Source organism: Oncorhynchus mykiss, chromosome 10 (genome assembly GCF_057628025.1).
Source record: "Oncorhynchus mykiss isolate SJ-2025 chromosome 10, ASM5762802v1, whole genome shotgun sequence".
NCBI classification, from domain to species: domain Eukaryota; kingdom Metazoa; phylum Chordata; class Actinopteri; order Salmoniformes; family Salmonidae; genus Oncorhynchus; species Oncorhynchus mykiss.
Window position 1 is genome coordinate 76,692,504 of NC_143031.1, and position 23,248 is coordinate 76,715,751.

General features: G+C 40.9%; 1 protein-coding gene across 1 annotated transcript; it reads right to left on the reverse strand.

The window, feature by feature from the left end:
• Positions 1-15,320: 15,320 nt before the first annotated feature.
• Positions 15,321-23,150, reverse strand: LOC149980319 (up-regulator of cell proliferation-like). Its single transcript, XM_090187983.1, is given in 3 exon segments — positions 15,321-18,025; positions 18,027-18,052; positions 18,054-23,150. Coding segments are annotated over 3 exon segments (3,849 nt in total). The 5' UTR covers positions 21,690-23,150; the 3' UTR covers positions 15,321-17,838.
• Positions 23,151-23,248: the final 98 nt, after the last annotated feature.

Genomic DNA, 23,248 nt, shown 5'->3' on the forward strand with positions numbered 1-23,248 from the left:
ACTATAAGAGACTTGTAAACAACAAAACCTCCTCTGTTAGATGTTATGGACCAGTCCTCAGTATGTTGTTGTACATGTAATTACAGTATTATTGATGTACAAATATTTCATGTTGTTTTTAGGGTATTTGTTGGTACTTATGTATTGCTATAGCAACAATCCCTCCTAATACTGTATGTTTTTGTTGTCTAACTGTAACATTGTAATAATAATAATAATATTTGTAAAGTGCTTTTCATGTAGTATGTTCAGTGCTACACTATGTTATCAGCTAGTAATCCTTTTGTATAGTTTCAGCCAGTAATTTTAAAAGTAGTGCTCACGAGCCTGAAAGTTCTCAAGCAGCTTAATGACCTGAGCGAGATATCCCCCATGGCATTGTTTTATGAAATGTTGAAGATCTGGAGAATCATCCAGATATTCTCATATTGACGTTCCCTTGAGACGATCTCCATGGGTAAATAGGACCATTGTATAGTTTGCAGCCCGTCCTCCAAAGGTTGTCTGAATGATCTCCAGTATTTGCTTCTGCTCAGGTGTGAATCTACCCAGCTGGATCACAATCAGGAACACATTTCAAGATTTGAATACCCCTGCCCTAAAATAAGAAAATGTTCCAATGTCATCCATGAAGAGGTTGGCCTATTAGGATTATGTGCACAACTATTAACTCCACGTGTAGCTATAGCAATTAATTAGGGGATTATGTGCACAACTATGAACTCCACGTGTAGCTATAGCAATTAATTAGGGACTAGGGGTATTCAAACGTTACCCTACAAGGACTGGACTACTGCTGGTTTCTTGTTCTATCTGATAATTGATGACAGTCACCTGGTGTCCCAGGTCTAAATTAGTCCTTGATTAGAGGGGAAGAATTAAAAACAAGCAGTGTAACTAGTTTAGAGGTCCAGATTTGAATTTGAGGGGATTAGGCCTACAACTATAGTGAGAGAAAGACCGTATTTTTCTGCATACGAAAATTATCAGATCTCACAACGTTTGGAGAAGAATGTCACAGGAAACCCATTCATGTGACATTATTATATTGCAATCTTCTGAGACTCGCAGCGCAACTGCAAAAAATACTACCTGGAACGCTGCCAGAATTTTAGCAGTTGCAAGTAGTAAAAACAAAAACACTAGTTTGACAATTGTTTAATGTATGCTAAGTACAAATAAAACCCTTTTTTGTGAACTTCCTTGTGCGCAATCTGTCATTATGCGAGATCTGGGCCATTAGATTTTTAACTGTTCAAACTACCTGAGAGGAATCGCAAATGTTACGACATTGTGAGTCCTAAAGTCTTCCCCCGTTTGAATAAGAATCAGCCTACCTGCCAGTCATCAAACACCTGACACTTTTATAAAACATGTTGACTTACCATTTTCCTGCTGCATTCAGTGTAGCCTGAATCATGTAATAAAAGGGTGGAAGCCCAAGGTGCTGTTCCAGACGTAACACGAGGGAGACAGGCAGGAGGAGAGGGGAGGAGCATCTGCTCATGCATCACTTGGGACCCCCCAAGTTTTATCTCGGCAAGTCAGTTAAGAACAAATTCTTATTTACAAAGACGGCAGTGGGTTAACTGCCTTGTTCAGGGCAGAATGACAGATTTTCACCTTGTCAGCTCGGGGATTTGATCTAGCAACCTTTCAGTACTGGCTCAATGCTGTAACCACTAGGCTTCCTCAGATCAAATTTTCTTGAACACTGGGACACTTTTTGGCTATGAACGCAGCGTGAAACGTCAGTTCTCCCATTCGTTGTTGTGTCGTCTCGTTTTAGACAAAATTGAAATTAGCCATAGAGATAGATAGAGGACTCATCTTTATATCTATGCTATTATAGTGTTTGTGACATCATGGGCAGTGCCAGTGAGGCTACAACCCATAGGAATCCCCATCCAATTGTTTACTTTAAAATGGCGGAAGCCGTCAATGGCAATATCCATGCTATAATGGCTTAAATGCATGATGAGTCCTCTATCTAACTCTATGACTAATTTCAATTTTGTCTGTGACCGATTCAGTCAGAAAATACATTTTGCTTGGCCAGAATAATTTATATATATTATATTATAAATTTAGGATAATCAACTTTCCGTCTGTTCTTCGAAAACATTTTCTAAGAGACTCAATCTATTTTACATCGCTCTTATGATATCAAATTGATATCAAAGACAATTTTAGGCTACTTTGGATATTGTCAAATATGATTAATTAAAACAAATGCCTATTAGCCTAATAATTTTCACAATTGTGTGTTTATTGGCTCTAATTAGCATTAGGAATTTGCACAAATATTTCATGAATTCAAGCATTAGCCTATAATTAGGTCTGGTTGTGTAGGTGATTATAGGGAAATGTGCCATTATTATTGCAATAAGGCTGGTAGCCTAAATGATCATCTTAAATTAAATCAATCACATCAAATGTATTTATAAAGCCCTTTTTACATCTGCCGATGTCACAAAGTGCTGTACAGAAACTCGGCCTAAAACACCAAACAACAATGCAGATGTAGAAGCACGCGGTGAAAACCCTTTGCAAAGTGAGCCGACACTGCAAAAGGCAGTCAAGCCACCCGTTTCCTCCTGAATTATGGTTGCACAACACTTTACGGCAGTGGTCACCAACCGATTCTGAGTCAAGATAACTTTTGCATAAAAACAAACAAACAGAGATCTACAGCTCAGATTTGTTTTAAACGTTGGGCCTACTTTACATTTTTAACATGAATCTAATAGAGTCTGTAGGAATGAGGTTTGTGCAGCAGGCCCAATACATTATCACAGCATATTGGCTATATACCTGGCCTGACAATATTGTTCTTCTCAGACCACATTGTATTTCAAAACTCAAGCTTTGATAACATAATAGATCAGTCGATGTAGCACTTGCGAGGCACAGCTGAGCATAAATTGAACAAATTAGCTTTTTTATTTTACTGGACATGTGGTACCTGCATTTTATGAACATGCTTTCAAGACAACTGGGAAGTCACGTGAAAAAACGAGGTAAAACTATGGCGTCAGTAATCTTCAGGTCAGAAAGTCGGAGCTCTAGAAAGATGCCAGAGTTTCCGACTTGGAATTCTGAGTTGGATGAACGTTCAAAAGATTTTCCCCAGTCGGATCTAGTTTTTTTCCTGAGTTCCCAGGTCTGAACGCCCTGAATTCGGAAGTCAGAGATTTAATCTTAGTGGAGAGGGGGAAATAGCAGCAGAGGGTCTGTGCCTAGTAAGTGGCAATAAAGGAGATTAGGGACTTTATTTTTGTGGAGTCCAGCAGAAAAGTATCCTGGAGGCATAGAGTCAGGTGAAGAGAGAGTGGGAATTGTCAGGATCTCAGACTTTGGTTTTCATGTACTGTATATATACAGTGCCTTGCGAAAGTATTCGGCCCCCTTGAACTTTGCGACCTTTTGCCACATTTCAGGCTTCAAACATAAAGATATAAAACTGTATTTTTTTGTGAAGAATCAACAACAAGTGGGACACAATCATGAAGTGGAACGACATTTATTGGATATTTCATTTTATTGGATACTTTTTTAACAAATCAAAAACTGAAAAATTGGGCGTGCAAAATGATTCAGCCCCCTTAAGTTAATACTTTGTAGCGCCACCTTTTGCTGCGATTACAGCTGTAAGTCGCTTGGGGTATGTCTCTATCAGTTTTGCACATCGAGAGACTGAAATGTTTTCCCATTCCTCCTTGCAAAACAGCTCGAGCTCAGTGAGGTTGGATGGAGAGCATTTGTGAAAAGCAGTTTTCAGTTCTTTCCACAGATTCTCGATTGGATTCAGGTCTGGACTTTGACTTGGCCATTCTAACACCTGGATATGTTTATTTTTGAACCATTCCATTGTAGATTTTGCTTTATGTTTTGGATCATTGTCTTGTTGGAAGACAAATCTCCGTCCCAGTCTCAGGTCTTTTGCAGACTCCATCAGGTTTTCTTCCAGAATGGTCCTGTATTTGGCTCCATCCATCTTCCCATCAATTTTAACCATCTTCCCTGTCCCTGCTGAAGAAAAGCAGGCCCAAACCATGATGCTGCCACCACCATGTTTGACAGTGGGGATGGTGTGTTCAGCTGTGTTGCTTTTACGCCAAACATAACGTTTTGCATAGTTGCCAAAAAGTTCAATTTTGGTTTCATCTGACCAGAGCACCTTCTTCCACATGTTTGGTGTGTCTCCCAGGTGGCTTGTGGCAAACTTTAAACGCCACTTTTTATGGATATCTTTAAGAAATGGCTTTCTTCTTGCCACTCTTCCATAAAGGCCAGATTTGTGCAATATACGACTGATTGTTGTCCTCTGGACAGTCTCCCACCTCAGCTGTAGATCTCTGCAGTTCATCCAGAGTGATCATGGGCCTCTTGGCTGCATCTCTGATCAGTCTTCTCCTTGTATGAGCTGAAAGTTTAGAGGGACGGCCAGGTCTTGGTAGATTTGCAGTGGTCTGATACTGATACTTCCATTTCAATATTATCGCTTGCACAGTGCTCCTTGGGATGTTTAAAGCTTGGGAAATCTTTTTGTATCCAAATCCGGCTTTAAACTTCTTCACAACAGTATTTCGGACCTGCCTGGTGTGTTCCTTGTTCTTCATGATGCTCTCTGCGCTTTTAACGGACCTCTGAGACTATCACAGTGCAGGTGCATTTATACGGAGACTTGATTACACACAGGTGGATTGTATTTATCATCATTAGTCATTTAGGTCAACATTGGATCATTCAGAGATCCTCACTGAACTTCTTGAGAGAGTTTGCTGCACTGAAAGTAAGGGGGCTGAATAATTTTGCACGGACAATTTTTCAGTTTTTGATTTGTTCAAAAAGTTTGAAATATCCAATAAATGTCGTTTCACTTCATGATTGTGTCCCACTTGTTGTTGATTCTTCACAAAAAAATACAGTTTTATATCTTTATGTTTGAAGCCTGAAATGTGGCAAAAGGTCGCAAAGTTCAAGGGGGCCGAATACTTTCGCAAGGCACTGTACAGTGGGGAGAACAAGTATTTGATACACTGCCGATTTTGCAGGTTTTCCTACTTACAAAGCATGTAGAGACCTGTAATTTGTATCATAGGTACACTTCAACTGTGAGAGACGGAATCAAAAATCCAGAAAATCACATTGTATGATTTTTAAGTAATTGTTGAAGAGTTGGCCAGGGGGTCTCGTTCTTCTCTCCCTCAGCGGTAGGTGCAGTTGGCCAGGGGGTCTCGTTCTGTCCTCCCTCCCCTCAACAGGAGACTGGAACAGACAGACAGGGAGAGTTCAGGACCAGACACACTGTGATCTTGGAAATCAAAGCTCTTTACTAAAACTTGACTAGTTCTAGTGAGGGAGAACTATATCATAGTTTTAGTAAGTGAGACAGTTGTTTTGCTGTTCCCCTCCATGTCATCCTGATGGGCCGTGCTGTGAGCCACTGACCTTTGTGTTCCTCCTCAGCCTCAGGCAGCAACAGGGGGTGGACAGGGTGGTCTGGTTGGGAGCCTCCTGACTTGTCCCCAACTGGAGACGCTTCGTTCACTGCTGTGGCATTAAATGCTTGCTGCAGGACCAAACACATTCCCATCAGAGACATACGCATTTATAAATGATTAATTAACCATTAATAGACTAACCATGAATTGAGTACCACAGTATGAGTCATAAAACCCGGAAATGATTCCAATAGTTTTTTCACCATACATTTTTCCATCTGGGATTTTAGAACTACTTCATATAAGGTCTGTGTTTCACAGAGGAATAAAGTACTTAAGTAAAAAAATACTTAATACTTAAGTTGTTTTTTGGGGTATCTATAATTTACTTTACTATTTATATTATTGCCAACTTTGACTTTTACTTCACTACATTCCTAAAGAAAATAATATACTTTTTACAAAAGTACTCGTTACATTGTGAATGCTTAACAGGACAGGAAAATGGTCCAATTCACGCACTTATCAAGAGAACTTCCCTATTCACACAAATGCTTCATTTATAAATGATTTCTGAGTGTTTGTGTGTTCCCCTGACTATCCGTTAAAAAAAAAATTATGTTTGCCATATATAAGGAATTTGAAATGATTTATACTTTTACTTTTGATACTTAATTGTATTTAAAATCAAATACTTTTAGACTTTTCCTCAAGTTGTATTTTACTGGGTGACATTTACTTGAGTCATTTTCTGTTAAGGTATCTTTACTATTACTATGGCAATTGGGTATTTTTTCCACAACTGGTGTTTTGTGTAGGCTTACCTTGAAGTGACGTTTTGATAGCCGCACAAATCTCTCTCGGACAAAACGTCACACCAAGGTAAGCCTACACCAAACACAAGCCTACAGCAAACACAAGCCTACACGAAATTCACAATGTGAAGGCGGAAAAACCATTGAAAAAATGTGTGTTTTTTTAATGTGTATTAAGACGTGCACTGTTCCGGACTAAAAAACCCTTGTAAAAGGACCCTTATTGTAAAATGCCATAAAGCACAAAATGTGACATGACGTTATAACAGCAGGAGAATGCAGTAAGACTAACCCACCTAACCCACCTGCTCTTGGAAAAGTTATTCTTGAGCTCAGTGCTGACAGACTCATGGACGTTCTTATCCAGGGCTGTGTCTCCAGCAAGCCTGAGGGAGGGAGACAGATATGAGGACCAGGCTCTGTTGGGGGCCACAACAACAGGTGGAAGAAGGTGTGTGCAGTCTACTGTACCAGGGGTGCTGAAGAGCCTGGTCACACGTAATGTATCCTTGGGTCCTTGTCAATCAGGTGTCAATCACTCTGTCAGTGATTGTCCCTTGGCCAGTCATTGTATTATGGCTAATCACACACACAGGGAGCTATTTCCAATAATACGAAACCACAGACAACGTAATGTAATACATACTGACCTGGACAGGATTCATGTCTCTCTCATCTGAGAGTGGAGGACTACCGTACCTGAGTCGGAGATATCAATAAGGAGAGTCAAACTTGTATTCAGCCTTCAGAATCTACTCAGAGCGTTGGCATCGCATCGTTCCCGTCGTAGAACGGAGGGTATCCACACAAACTGTGGTGGGGCAAGACTACAGAGGCATCGTGTGAGATGTGACGTGTTTGAATTATTTTGTTCAAAATGAATCCTATCATTCGCCTTTCTTTGATGTAAATCACTGATCTGATAAGCGTTTACTGGTGTAAGCCATAAAGTGGACACCTTGCTTTGACCCTGTCCAATTACGTTAGATCAGCATTTACCTCAGTGGAAAGATGAAGCAAGGAGAAATATGCACAATAAGTCTGTAGAGAACAGGCCATCCTCTTAGCGACGCTAGGAGAAACACTGGAGCTAACATGGAAGAACAAGTCCGTCCCTCATACTTACAGAATGTAGGAGGTGACTCTGGACCAGCAGTCCACTGCCTTGCTGTAGGGTTACTGAGACAGTACTTCAGGAGCTGCCAGAGACAACACACTCATGTTTTCATCACTTCATTCAGCGTCATCATTACACTTCTGCTCTGACATCATAGCAAACTGCATCACTGGTGGAGTGTGTTTGCTCTCAAAATAAACAAAATCATAGAAAATTGACATGCTCCTTAAAACCATGGCAACAACACATTGAAGTATACTTCTTCATACCTACCGCCACTACAACAGTGGAAGACAGTGACTGGTAGTAAAACTACTACAGACTCCCTCGACACCAATTCTGACTGACCTCCAGGCATTGACTTGAAAATTACCTGACTACGTCAGACTCATTCTGAAGAAGTTGTAATCTGCCAGGATACTTGGTTTCCTTCCCTTGACATGTGCGCTTGCGTAAGCATAAAATCACATGTACAACGGAACATCCAATTAGGATTTATGCTAGGATCACTTAAGGGTGCGAGCAGAATACCAGCCTTAGTAAAGTTGAACATTTACATTGAGGCCTTTAACTCTACAGCTACAGTACTCACCAGTTTTCTTCCCAGAAGTCCATAGGTCATCCCTGTAGACTGCCCAAAACTAGTGCCTTACAGCTGTAGACTTATCATATAGTTATCAACTTAGGATAGTACCCTAAGCAACACCCCGCAAATTAGGAAAGCCCTAGATATGACATTATACAATGCCATGATAGGGTCATTTTGCCACGACCATGGACGTAGATAGAATACAGTCCAATTAGATGATTAAGGGGGCATAACTATATTTTGTTTTGTTTATGCTTTCATTCATTTCATTTTGTTTCTTCGGCACGTAGAAAGTGATAGAGCCATAAACAACTTCCCCATACAACCATCAGTTAGTGCCACAACGCAGCTCATTTGGGAGGAAATGTAATGATATATTTCATGAGTGTGTGTGCGTTGTTAACATCTGTCTAAGTTACTGCCCAAATCTTCCAGTCTGGACGACCAGAAACACTACCCGGGTCGACCACCAGATGGGGACCACATCGATGGTCCACAACCAGGACAACCCATGGTCATTTTTATGTTGGTTTGCAACATGCAGGTTAATCGCAAGATTGAACCCAACATGGGGGGACTGTCATGACGTTGGCCTGTGGGGTAGGTGGATGACAGTCATAAATACCTCTTCCCCCCTTGTTCCTCTCTCTACCCTACTGATGTTACATTTGCAAACCCCTTGGTTAACATATAGATTCTGGGAACATCAGAATGTGGGGGGAAATGAACTATATTCTGGTAATCCGACCAATTGAACATATCCAGTGGTACTTAATGAATATGATGTCAGTTCGGTTGTCATCTGAGACATTCTCATCAATGATAAGATGTCATAAACTCTATAGTGGAAAGTCTACACATCAGAGTTATTGGATTCACATGGAATTGTTGTTCAATTTAAATGTTTGAATATTAAATTATTTGTGATGGGATGAAATGTGATTTTAGCTTCTAAAATGTGAGATGTTTTCATAAGATATTGCTGCTCACTCAGTGGCCCGCCCACGTGAAGAGACAGAGGTTGTAAACTATGAAACACACCCCTTTTCTCCCTTCCTATATAAAGCCTTGACCCCAATATAACTTTCTGTTCGGTGGACGTGAGGACAACGGTCCGATGTCAGAATGGTTCAGATAATAACTACAGAATGAAGCCAACATCAGCGTGAGCTTTGGTTGCGAATGGTATGAACTTTGAACTCTTATTCACTACAGAAGTGATACCGCTACCGTCCCACCTGCCCATAAGAAGTTAATATATTGTAAGGCTCCATGATGAGACTAACGATGATTTGAAAAAAGTTGCTTGAAAGGCGTAAGCTTTGTTTAGTTATTTTCTGCAGGCAGAACACTACATCAGTCTCTCATTCACAATCTGACAAGCACTTGATAATGCCTCGAATATCCTGGCGACATCCCCTTTGTGTGGCCGTAATGCACCATAAAAAACGCATGTCTTTTGTGGCCAGTGGCCATTGTGCCCTTCTCCCTGAGTGCTGCGCGCTCGGAAGCAGTGATGCCAACTTAACAATTTTGTTGCTAGATTTAGCAACTTTTCAGACTACCCTGGCAACTTTTTTTTTAAACAGCACCAAGTAACAAATTTAGCAACTTTTAAAACGTGACTCAAATGCTAAAATGCAAGCATTACCTCTCTTAATGACACAAAGACGAGTGCGAGTGAAGTCATCAGCAGCAGGCCAGCTGCAATTTCAGCAAATTGCAAATCATTGTTGGCTGACCCCAGCAGCAGTAGTATGGGTTCGACGAGACAAACCCAATGAATATAGTTGGTCACAAATCTTTGATCTTGAACAGAACTTACAACATCAATCAACATCTCAATCAAAACTGTACAGCCAGAAGTACAGAAAAGAGTGGGAGTCTGTACCTGAATTTAAAGGCTGGCTAAAGCCAGTGGTGTGTTTTTTCTAGGGGTTTGTTGTAGGTTATGGGATTGTGGTTAGTGGGGTTGTCTAGTTAAGTCTATGGTTGCCTGGAGTTGTTCTCAATCAGAGGCAGGTGTTTATAGTTGTCTCTGATTGGGAACCATATTTAGGCAGCCATATTCTTTGAGTGTTTGGTGGGTGATTGTTCCTGTCTCTGTGTTTGTTTGCACCAGATAAGGCTGTTTAGGTGTTTGTATTGTTCGTATCTTTATTAAAGACGTATACAAATAACCACGCTGCATTTTGGTCCGATCCCTGCTACACCTCCTCTTCAGAGGAGGAGGAGAAAGAAAACCATAACAAGCATGCCACCATTTAGGTATGGCTGCAATGCTGCCTTTTCAGATTCTGTGGCAACAACAAACTTCCAAATGCACCAAGTGCACAGAAATTATTAGGGGAGTACTGGCTCCTTATTTTCTCAAAAAGGGTAACATCAGATGTGGGGGATGAGAAGTTCAGTCTCCTTTTGGATGAGTCCACTGATGTCAGTGTCTAGAAATACCTGGGTGTGGTGATTCGGTATTTCAGTGCTAAAAAAAGAACTGTTGTGTCCACATTTCTCAGACTGGTTGAATTGGAGGGGGGTGATGCCAGATCAATAGTAAAGGAGGTAGTTGAGTTTCTTGAGAAGTGTAACCTTAAAAAAAGAGAATCTTCAGGGTATTGGCACTGATAATGCGTCCGTGATGACTGGGGTGCACAACGGGGTGCACAAGATTTTAAAGGAAGAATGTGCATTGCCCAATTTGGTACTAATCCACTGTGTGTGCCATTCTTTACAATTGGCTGTCAGTGCAGCATCCAAAGAAACCATCCCTAGGAGTGTTGAGTACTTAATGATTAAGTCTGTTTACTTAATCAGGGTCTTAATCAGGGTCTGTTTACTTAATCAGGGTCTGTCTACAACTGGTTTTTGATACCCCCAAAGCGGCGTGAGGCGTACAAAGCGGTGTATGACACCATTAATTGTGGCCAGAAACCCCTGCAGATCACCAAAGTGTGTGCCACACGTTGGCTATCGATTGAGTCTGCGGTAACTCATATATTGAGCCAGTGGGAAGAACTGAAACTCCACTTTGAGTTGACCAAGGACAGTGAGCATTGCTACATTGTGGATGTGCTCCATGCCATGTACAAGACCAACTATGTCAACCTGACATTCTTGAAATCAACCCTGTCCGACTTACAAGTTGCAGTGAAGTCATTTGAGGGATAGCAAACGGATCCTGTCAAGCTTTTGGACAATCTGGTACACCTCAACATCAATTTGCAGCAGAGTAGTCAACCCTATGGCAAAAATGGATGTCCTGAAGGATGCCATTGATGGACATCTCAGTCCATCACCATACCTTGAGTATCTTTTAGAGAGCACGGTGTTCCAACTCAGTCTTGCAGCAAAGGACATTAAGGTCATTCGGAGACAGTGCATCAACTACATTGTTGCTTTAAGCAAGGAGCTGCAAGCAAGGCTCCCAGACAACCTTGAAGCCTTGTGAAACATGGCCTTGTTCAATGTTAAGGAAATGCTAAAGCACAATAAGGGCACCACTGAAATGATTAAAGTAGCTGAGCTACTGGGATACCAGCCCCAAACAATTGATCAAATTGTTTCCCAACGTAGAAACATCCATCTGTTTCTGTGGGACTCAACTGAAAATACAGTCGAGTTGTGGAGTGACGTGAATGACTACATGGACTCTTCTGGGTCAAATCTATTTGAAGAACTGTGCAAAGCTGCACTCGCTGTCCTCTCCTTGCCACACTCAAATGCGGAGGTTGAGCGGCTGTTCAGCCAAATGAGTGTGGTCAAGTCAAAGTTAAGAACTAGAATGTCACTGCACACTCTCAACTCCATACTCCTGGTGCGGTATGGACTGAAGCTGGCTGGTGATACCTGTTACCAGCATAAACTAAGTTCTGCAGCAGTTTGGCACCACAGCTGCATACAGCGTTAAGGCCTCTCCGTCCTCTACTGCTGGTTCCAGCTCTGTGACAATGCAGTTGGACAGTGAAGATGAAGAGGATTTCCTTGCCAATCTATGATTCATCATATTTACAGTACGTACACAAGGAGTGGACTTTCTGGAACTGGTGGAGACACAGCTGATGGTGGCAGTGTGAACGAGAACAGTGGCAATATCTGGAGGAAACCATTGAGCAGCTAGCCAGCAAAGCAGCACAACAACCTGGAGAGAGCTGGAGAGAGATGCCTAGCGCACACATCATTATTTGAGTTAAGTTGCTTGTTCAATAAGATAGCATATATACCTTGATATTAGCTTGTACCTACCTATATGTGTTGATCAGTTAGGTAGCATGTTAACTACCAATACACAGAATGTGTAGGTTTACTAGTTAAATAATAATGTTAATAATGTGTAATTGTTCAATAATTAAATGTGTTGTGTTTAAAAATAAAAAATATGTGATCATATGAAATGTGTTGTGTTTATATTACAAATAAAAATATGTGATAAACAAAAAAATGTCAAATCATATTTTTTGCCGAGATGGCCAGTCAATTTGAGTAACGTTATTGTCTAGTCTACGTAATGACGGAGTTTTACGTTATTACGTAATGACGTCATCACGCAATGACATCACAACTTCATTTAGCAACAAAACGACCTGAAAATGAGTTTGGCAACACTGCTCGGAAGCACCTCTAACATGGCTCTCCATCACGTGATCGGGTCATTCTCCATCACGTGATCGGGTCGTTCTCCATCACGTGAACAGGTTTTTCTCACAGGCTACAAGGGAAGACAGACACATGAGGGATGCAAACTGCGCCGTCCTTATTCAATGCCAAGTTGCATATTGAAGATATTGGAAGAACTGTCCACATTTACTTTTCATCAGCCAACAGGATGAGTCGGCCTAACGAACTACAAAAGCACTAGCCTGTCTATCAATCTACTATCCCCCATAGTACAAAAGTCGACCTATTCTATTCTGTGCAATAAATAAATATTCCAAACATAGTCTGGGACAGTTGTGGGATGCGATAGAACCCAAATTAATACAAGCACTAGCATAAAAAAAATATGTTTTACACAATGTGGCTGACACAACAGTTCAGAACGTTTAGCTTAAAATGTTGATCAACTATTAGGCTATTTCTTCACATTATAAGCGAATTCTCTTTGATTATAATCACAGCCGTGTATATCCCCCCCAAGCAGACACCTCAACGGCCCTGAAAGAACTTCATTGGACTATATAAACTGGAAACCACATATCCTGAGGCTGCATTTATTGTAGCTGGGGATTTTAACAAGGCTAATCTGAAAACAAGGCTCCCTAAATTTTATCATCATATTGAAGGTGCGACCCGGGCTAGCAAAATTCTGGATCATTGCTACTCTAACTTCCGCGATGCATACAAAGCCCTCCCTCGCCCTCCTTTTGGCAAATCTGACCATGACTCCATTTTGTTGCTATAGACAGAAACTAAAACAGGAAACGCCAGTGCTCAGGTCTGTTCAACACTGGTCCGACCAATCTGATTCCACGCTTCAAGATTGCTTCGATCACGTGGATTGAGATATGTTCCGCATAGCATCGGACAACAACATTGACGTATACGCTGATTCGATGAGCGAGTTTATTGGCAAGTGCATCGGTGATGTTGTACTCATGGTGACTATTAAAATCTTCCCCAACCAGAAACGGTGGATTGATGGCAGCATTCGCAAAAAACTGAAAGCGCGAACAGCTGCTTTAAATCAGGGCAATGTGACCGTAAAACATTTAAACGTGTTAACCCTCGCAGGTTAATCCCTAGCCACGTCCTCAGAGCATGCGCAGACCAGCTAGCTGGTGTGTTTAAGGACATATTCAATCAATCCTTATCCCAGTCTGCTGTTGTAAATATAAGCAATGCGCTTAATATTAGGAAGGTTCAGAACTATAGTAGGCCTAGCCTATAGAAATGTTGAGCAACATGGGCTCAGGGGCTCTCATTTAGTGTTTGGTTAGATTTTTCATTCCATTTGCACTGATGTCAGAGTGATTAGAGGGACAACAGAGTGTTGAGTACCAGGCAGTTATCAAGTTCGGTAGCCTACCAATGACCATTAGCAGCATCAGAGCTTGGAGAAGCCTAATTACCGTGACTAAACGGTTGCATGGAATTTTACTGCCTTCGTGACTCGTGACTGCCGGTGTGGCGGTAATATGGTCACTGAAACAGCCCTAAGAACAAATAGGTTGTAGAGAGAAGAGAGATGGAGGAGAGGGGAGAGAGAAGATATGGAGGAGAGGGGAGAGAGAAGAGATGGAGGAGAGGGGAGAGATGGAGGAGAGAGAAGAGATGGAGGAGAGGGGAGAGAGGAGAGAGAAGAGATGGAGGAGAGAGAAGAGATGGAGGAGAGAGAAGAGATGGAGGAGAGGGGAGAGAGAAGAGATGGAGGAGAGGGGAGAGAGAAGAGATGGAGCAGAGAGGAGAGAGAAGAGATGGAGCAGAGAGGAGAGAGAATAGATGGAGGAGAGAGAAGAAATGGAGGAGAGAGAAGAGAGAAGAGATGGAGGAGAGGGGAGAGAGAAGAGATGGAGGAGAGGGGAGAGAGAAGAGATGGAGGAGAGAGAAGAAATGGAGGAGAGAGAAGAGATGGAGGAGAGGGGAGAGAGAAGAGATGGAGGAGAGAGGAGAGAGAAGAGAGAGAAGAGATGGAGGAGAGGAGAGGGAGAAGAAATGGAGGAGAGGGGAGAGAGGAGAGATGGAGGAGAGAGAAGAGATGGAGGAGAGAGGAGAGATGGGGGAGAGGGGAGAGTGAGAGAGAGAGAGAGAGAGAGAGAGAGAAGAGATGGAGGAGAGAGAGAAAGAGAGAGAGGAGAGAGAGAAAGAGAGAGGAGAGAGAAGGAGAGAGAGAGAGAGAAGAGAGAGAAGGAGAGAGAGAGAGAGAGAGAGAGAGAGAGAGAGAGAGAGAGAGAGAAGTACCTCTGACACTATGGTCTACACCAGTTTCCTGGCCAGTATCACAGTGATGAAGATAGTCAGGTGGTAGTCCACTGTGATGAGGGCTGGGAAGCCCACACAGCTACTGCTCCTAGATGTGCTGTTGGGGGTACCGGAGTACTGAGTTGGGCTGTTGGGGTTACAGGAGGACTGGAGTTGGGCTGTTGGGGGTACTGGAGGACTGGAGTTGGGCTGTTGGGGGTACTGGAGGACTGGAGTTGGGCTGTTGGGGGTACTGGAGGACTGGAGTTGGGCTGTTGGGGGTACTGGAGGACTGGAGTTGGGCTGTTGAGGGTACTGGAGGACTGGAGTTGGGCTGATGGGGGTGTAGTGGCTTCCTTTCCTCTTTACCATAGCCACTGCCCAAGCCTGAAGCAGGGTTGTTTGGTACGCATACAGTCCACACTCAAGGTTTACAAACATTCAATGACATCCAGGGATATGGTGCAACAAAATCGTTTATTCTTCTGATATCTAACAAATAAATGATTCTCCAATCAACTTAAAGCATAGAATACTTGAGATGGAAAATACATATTATGACCTGTCTGTATGGTCAAAAAACTATACCGCTCCCGCATCTAGCAAGGACTTCCTCCCCCGAATGTCCAACTTCCTGCCTTTATCCTAACACACTTACCACAATACAATGAATGGGCAAGAGGGGGGGCCAAAAACTGAGTTAATAAATTAAATAAATTAATATATCTCAATCAGGTAAATATAAATCATAAAAAGGTACGTACCTAATATTCCATCATATACATTCATATTTAATATATTTACACAAATATACATGGAGCTCCGTATGTTCAGTCTTTTATACAAATATGTCCAAATCAGCTCTAACAGGGGGTACTAGAGGACTGGAGTTGGGCTGTTAAGGGTACAGGAGGACTGGAGTTGGGCTGTTGGGGGTACAGGAGGACTGGAGTTGGGCTGTTGGGGGTACAGGATGAGGGCTGTTGAGGGTAATTGAGGACTTGCAAAGAAAAAGCCCTATCTCAGACTGGCCAATAAGAAGAAAAGATTAAGAGGGGCAAAAGAACAGACACAACAGAGAAACTCTGCCTAGAAGTCCAGCATCCCGGAGTCGCCTCTCCACTGTTGACGTTGAGACTGGTGTTTTGAGGATGCTATTTAATGAAGCTGCCAGTTGAGGACTTGGGAGGTGTCTGTTTCTCAAACTAGACACTCTAATGTACTTGTCCTGTTGCTCAGTTGTGCACCGGGGCCTCCCACTCCTCTTTCTACCTGGTTAGAGACAGTTTGCTCTGTTCTGTGAAGGGAGTAGTACACAGCATTGTACGAGATCTTCAGTTTCTTGACAATTTCTCGCATAGAACAGCCTTCATTTCTCAAAACAAGAATAGACTGATGAGTTTGAGAAGAAAGGTCTTTGTTTCTGGCCATTTCGAGCCTGTAATCGAACCCAGAAATGCTGATGCTCCAGGTACTCAACTAGTCTTTAGAAGGCCAGTTTTATTGCTTTAAATCAGGACAACAGTTTTCAGCTATGCTAACAAAATTGCAAAAGGGTTTTCTAATGATCAATTAGCCATTTAAAATGATCAACTTGGATTAGCTAACACAACGTGCCATTGGAACACAGGAGTGATGGTTTCTGATAATGGGCCTCTGTACGCCTAGATATTCCATAAAAAAATCAACCATTTCCAGCTACAATAGTCATTTACAACATTAACAATGTCTACACTTTATTTCTGATCAATTTTATGTTATTTTAATGGACAAAAAAATTAGCTTGTCTTTCAAAAACAAGGACATTTCTAAGTGACCCCAAACTTCTGAACGGTAGTGTATATCAAGCATCCATGAAGAGTTTTAATGAAGTTGCATTACTGATGTTCACCGATTAGGAATTACACTGTATCCAAACTAATGTCTTCAAAGCAATGAAGTCATTGAACAAATCACTATTTGAAGGTGTGATCCATTAAAAACAGATTTAAAGTCTACGTAGTAATCATTCTTGAAGTCAATTATTTAAGAGACCAATAAATGTGTAAAACCTGTATATGAAACAACATATTATTCTCTACATAAAAAATAACATTAAGATGAAAAAGTAAGGTCAAATAACAAATAAAAACAAAATGAAAGTCAGCCACTAAATGATGATCCTTCATAATCTGGGATTAAGGCATATCAAACCCTACTGTAGGACAGATGGAAAAGTAAATGAGAGAAATATAATTATTAGAATTGAAAATAAACAAACAATGTCAGACTAGCTCATTAGTTACCTGTGTAATGTGTTTATCTAGACTAGCTCATTAGTTACCTGTGTATTGTGTTTATCTAGACTAGCTCCTTAGTTACCTGTGTAATGTGTTTATCTAGACTAGCTCATTAGTTACCTGTGTAATGTGTTTATCTAGACTAGCTCCTTAGTTACCTGTGTATTGTGTTTATCTAGACTAGCTCATTAGTTACCTGTGTATTGTGTTAATAAGGTCAAAAGGCTCAATCTGTTGGTTAACCCATTGGTGTTCACATTTACTTTTCTTCCATGTGTTTGATTACTACATTTATTAATAATGATTTTCTTACTACATCATGAGTTGTATAGATGTACTTAGATTAGAATATTGTGTTCCTTTGACATACAACTCACCATGTTAGCTATTTCATTATGGAACATCAGATCTGTATATTGCTAACAGGTCATATAGTTTATGAATGTAATTGTAAATATGACTTTCTGTGATCCAGTTGTGTATTTCCAGATCTGCATATTATTTCAACAACTCTGGGCGACTGGCTCCTTACAGTTTGAATCTGTGACATGTCATGAGAGTTATTTCTGGTTGTCAAGTCTTTGAATGTTCAGTTATATGGTAACATGTTGGTGAACAAGAGTAATTATATACAGTAGAACTCCACTTTATTTCATGTTGAAATGCTCTTTCAAGCTCTTCATTACATCATGAGTTGTTAATGCCTTCCAGTCCTCTGGGAGATCATGTTCCCTTTACATTTCTCATATTCTCCATCTGTCAGGAGTTGTTTTAAAATGGAGAACTTGAAAGCCCCTCGGGTGCTGTAATCCTCTGACCCTTCACCTGTCTTCACTTCATCAACCACATCAGGACCAATCATTTTGGTCACATGGCTGTAGACAGAGCTTTGTGAAGTCCTCAGCTTTCTTAAAGGCACTGGTCTCGGTTATGAAATAAGTCTCTGAACTCGGTAAGGTACTTGCTCTTAGAATGTTCCAGACACTTCCTTGGGTCATTGACTTCAATGAAATCATCATGCATCTTCTGAAACTCTATGGCTGCTCTGCCACAGATGTGTAGCTTCAGAGAAACCTCACATTCCTCACTGACATTCTTTTGTTGTTCTAATGTTTCATCAATCCTGTTCAGCAGCTCTTTGATGTAAGTATCATGGTAATCTGTTTTGCTTTCCACCTTCTGTGTTATAAACAACTGACACTGTGTTATGATGTCATCACACAACTCTTGTAGTTTCTTCCTGTAATGGTTGATGCCCCAGTACTTTAATAAGCCCTCATGTCTCTTCCCTAAACCCCCAGTTTTCACAACAAATTCTTTTTTACCACAATCCACCAGGTTGTTTCCAACCAACATACTAATGACGTGCCCACCCCTTGTTGATAGATTTCTACATAACATGATAAGGGCATCATGAGCCACATCTCTTCTTTGGAGTCCTTTGAAGTGTATCTCAGACAGAGTTTCTTTCCACATGTTTTCAAACTCTTTACTGAGGGCCGCATCTGATAGAACAGATTCTTTCTTTTTACAGTTCTGTAGCAGAGTCAGAACCTGCATTTCCATTGTACTGGCCTGAGAACTCTGGATGTTGTTCAGTTCTGTCATTCCCTCTTTGATTTCAACAGCTCCATGCAGTTTGTTCCTCACTGTGTTTTCTGTCTCTCGTCTCAGTGTTTTGGCACTGGACACAAAGTCCTCCCTGTATTTTTCCACCAGATTGACATGGCCATCTTCCTTTTCAAAGTATTTTACTAGATTGTCTTGGATTTCCTTTTCTCCCAATGACAGTTTCTCAGATGCTTCTATCATCAAGTCATTTAGCACATCTCTTATGGACCTCTGCGGATTTTGATCTGTCATGACAATATTGGATATTTTAGTTTCAGCACCCACCATCCAGGAATACATATTTTTCTGGAAGGTCCATTCCCAACCATTGTATTCAGAGCATAATCTGGAGTATGCATCTGCAACCAAACCATTTCTTAAACTAAAGATGAAGTTCTCAAATTTCACAGACTCCCACAAGCTTTCTGTCCACTTCAAGAAATGTGTCAAGTCATAATTTTTCTGGCATTTTCTGAAATCTTTAATCAAGGTCTTCTTGAAGCTGTACACAGCCTCACTGTAGCCAGCATTGACTGGAGCCATAGGGGGAGTCCCATGCCACAGTCCTGGGATGTAGCAGCTGCTTGTGTCTGGATCATAATCCATCACATCAGTGAACTTAGTGATATTCTCCATCTTCTCCATTCTGGCTGCTGCCAGGGTCATTTCATTCAACTGTTCCAACAACTTCTTTCTGTCCCTCATGTTATTGTCATGAGCAGATATGTCTGACACATTCTGGTGCACAAAATGACATATCGGCTTCTTCCCCACTTCCTTCATCCTCATAAAAGCATGAACAACAATCTGCAGAATGTCTTTCATCTCTGTGGAGTTCTCCATGGCGATGTTGATGATAGTGACATCACTGAGTCCAATCACCAGTGTGGCCAGTTCATTGTCATGTTCATGGCTATCATCTAGTTGAGCCAACTCTGGTGATGTCAACCCCTTTGTGTCAATCACCATGATGAAGTCATATTTCAGCTCCTCCTTGAGTTCTTTGTTGACTTTAATCAGCAGCATGAAGGCCCCTCTGCTGACAGCAAACTGGACCCCAAACATGGTGTTGAGGAGAGTGGACTTCCCTGTGCTTTGGACCCCTAAAACTGAGACAACCAGGATCTTGCTGTTGGATTGGACAAGAGCATGAAGCTGAGTCAGAACAGCTGATATCCATTTCAGAGGGATATTTGATGCATCTCCATCCACAAGCTCAATGGGGAAACCATCCAACAGCATCTGAGCAAACAATCCAGGGAGATTCTCCATCTGTTTCCTTTGAGGACTGTCTTCAGGGAGGGAGCAGGCAGCTTCATATAACTGGCCCAACTCACGCAGGAAGTGTTCAAGGCCTAAGGAACAGTCAAATAATTGCTTATCCAAATGTTTAATGTCATCTTTATTCTCAGGAGAATATTGGCAAAGATCTTTGTAACGGTCCCTCAAAGCAGACAGGTTCTGACGTGACAGATTGTCCAGATTTATCCGCATCCATTTGAGGAAATAGTAACGCTCCGCTCCTGAACCTGACAATCCTGAAATGAAGCTTTTCATTGCATCTGACATGTCACATTTATATTGCTTCTTTCTCAGCTCTTCCTCCTTTTTCTTCAGAGAGCTCCTGTAGTGTTCAATGTCTTGACCCCCTGCTTTTCTCAGTCTACACCTCTCTTTCTCCAACTGGGAAAGCTCTTTCCAGATTTGGCCTTGTAAGGGTAGCTGTTTTTCTTTGAATTTAATTGTGTCTTTGATGTTCCTGGTGATTTCACCTGCCATCTTCCTGACACTCTGACAGTCATCCCTGTCTTCATCAACCAGAATCCCAAACTGATGAGCCACGTCAACCATGTTTTCAATTGTCAATCTATTTTTACTTTCAATGATGTCACCCACAGAGGACTGCAGGGTTTTGACAAATTCTACATCATTCTGCTTCTTCTTCACAATCACATTTGTTGGGTTGATACTGTAGTTTGTGATCATTTTCTTCAATGTGTCCACCCTGAATGTTTTATTCTGAGAATTGACAACCAGAAATAACTCTGCTTTTGTAACTTTGCCTTCCAAAACCTTGAGATCTGACTTTAAATCATCAGTGAAAATGTAAACTGCAGCTGATGTTTGACACAGAAAGGAGAACTTTGTTTCAAAGGACCTGATGTCTCCTCTGAGATTGGCCACCACCATAGGCTTAGTGAACATGTCTATGTTTCTGTTCCCACATGGAAGGTACCAGCTGATTTCAACCAGACCATCTGAGATTTGCCGAGAGACATCGCCACATTCCATATCATGATGAACAAATGTATCATGGTACTGTTGAGGGTTACTAAGTAACTTGTTCAAAATCTGAGACTTGGACAAGCTGCATTGTCCTAACCTAACAAAAGACACCATAGGAATATCAGAGAGAACTATTCTCTCCTCCACAAAAGCCTTTGTGGATGTTTGGGAAGAGAGTCTAAACTTCTTCACTATGTCCCTCAAGGCCCACAGCATCAAAGTGCTTTGTTTTGTGTCACAGTTTGGCAGCAGCAGAGGAACAGCAAACTGACACATGGACATTTTCTGGACCATCTCCTGCTGCAGGAAACCATCTGAACACAGAAACAGGGCAGTTATCAGGTCCAGTGGATTAATGACATCACTAGTATCAGAGTCAGTGTCCAGGTTGTCTACTCCACAATATGAAACCTCCTGGTCAGTGGTCAGACATTTAACACTCCTAGCATTCACATTTGTCATCATTAATTTTTTAAGGAAGGCCCCTGGAAGTGACTGCATAGTGGTAAGAGGTTCATCTGATGTAGTATCAGCATTTATCTCAAGGACAGTACTTAACATCAGCTTGTTTTCATAATGATCTTCTAGTCCAGTCTTTGACAACAGCTCCTTGAGACAGGATCCTGTAAATAGAAATGAAAAGAGAGCCATGATTACAAATCCTCTTCAACATGTAGCAGAAAAGCAGACTAACAGGTGTTTTACACTATACTTTGGATGAAGTTAAAGCAGGCAGAGGCAGACCATCTCTGAGACACAGTGACTCACAGAAATGAAAGTGAGTGTGAATTCAGATACCTTATGAGCTGTGAATCCATTGAGATTCTTAATAAATCCTCAGGGAGCTATTATGATATCAGATAAGGTAGGTTCATTTTACTGCAATTTTACGGCAACACCAACAAAATATCCATTCAATGGAGAAATTGTCAGCAAACTGTTTATTGTGATAGAGCTATATCAGTATCTCTACATTACAGTATGGAATACAGGTACAATAACATGTCCTGTTTCTAGATCTAAATCAGTATCTCTCTACATTACAGCATGTCCTGTTTCTAGAACTATATCAGTATCTCTATACATTACAGCATGTCCTGTTTCTAGATCTAAATCAGTATCTCTCTACATTACAGCATGTCCTGTTTCTAGATCTATATCAGTATCTCTATACATTACAACATGTCCTGTTTCTAGATCTATATCAGTATCTCTATACATTACAACATGTCCTGTTTCTAGATCTATATCAGTATCTCTATACATTACAGCATGTCCTGTTTCTAGATCTATGTCAGTATCTCTATACATTACAACATGTCCTGTTTCTAGATCTATATCAGTATCTCTATACATTATAACATGTCCTGTTTCTAGAACTATATCAGTATCTCTATACATTACAACATGTCCTGTTTCTAGAACTATATCAGTATCTCTATACATTACAGCATGGAATAAAGGTACAACAACATGTCCTGTTTCTAGATCTATATCAGTATCTCTATACATTACAACATGTCCTGTTTCTAGATCTATATCAGTATCTCTATACATTACAGCATGGAATAAAGGTACAATAACATGTCCTGTTTCTAGAACGATATCAGTATCTCTCTACATTACAACATGTACTGTTTCTAGATCTATATCAGTATCTCTATACATTACAACATGTCCTGTTTCTAGATCTATATCAGTATCTCTATACATTACAACATGTCCTGTTTCTAGATCTATATCAGTATCTCTATACATTACAACATGTCCTGTTTCTAGAGCTATATCAGTATCTATACATTACAGCATGTCCTATACATTACAACATGTCCTGTTTCTAGATCCATATCAGTATCTCTATACATTACAACATGTCCTGTTTCTAGATCTATATCAGTATCTCTATACATTACAGCATGGAATAAAGGTACAATAACATGTCCTGTTTCTAGATCTAAATCAGTATCTCTATACATTACAACATGTCCTGTTTCTAGATCTAAATCAGTATCTCTATACATTACAACATGTCCTGTTTCTAGATCTATATCAGTATCTCTATACATTACAGCATGGAATAAAGGTACAACAACATGTCCTGTTTCTAGATCTATATCAGTATCTCTATACATTACAGTATGTCCTGTTTCTAGATCTATATCAGTATCTCTATACATTACAGCATGTCCTGTTTCTAGATCTATATCAGT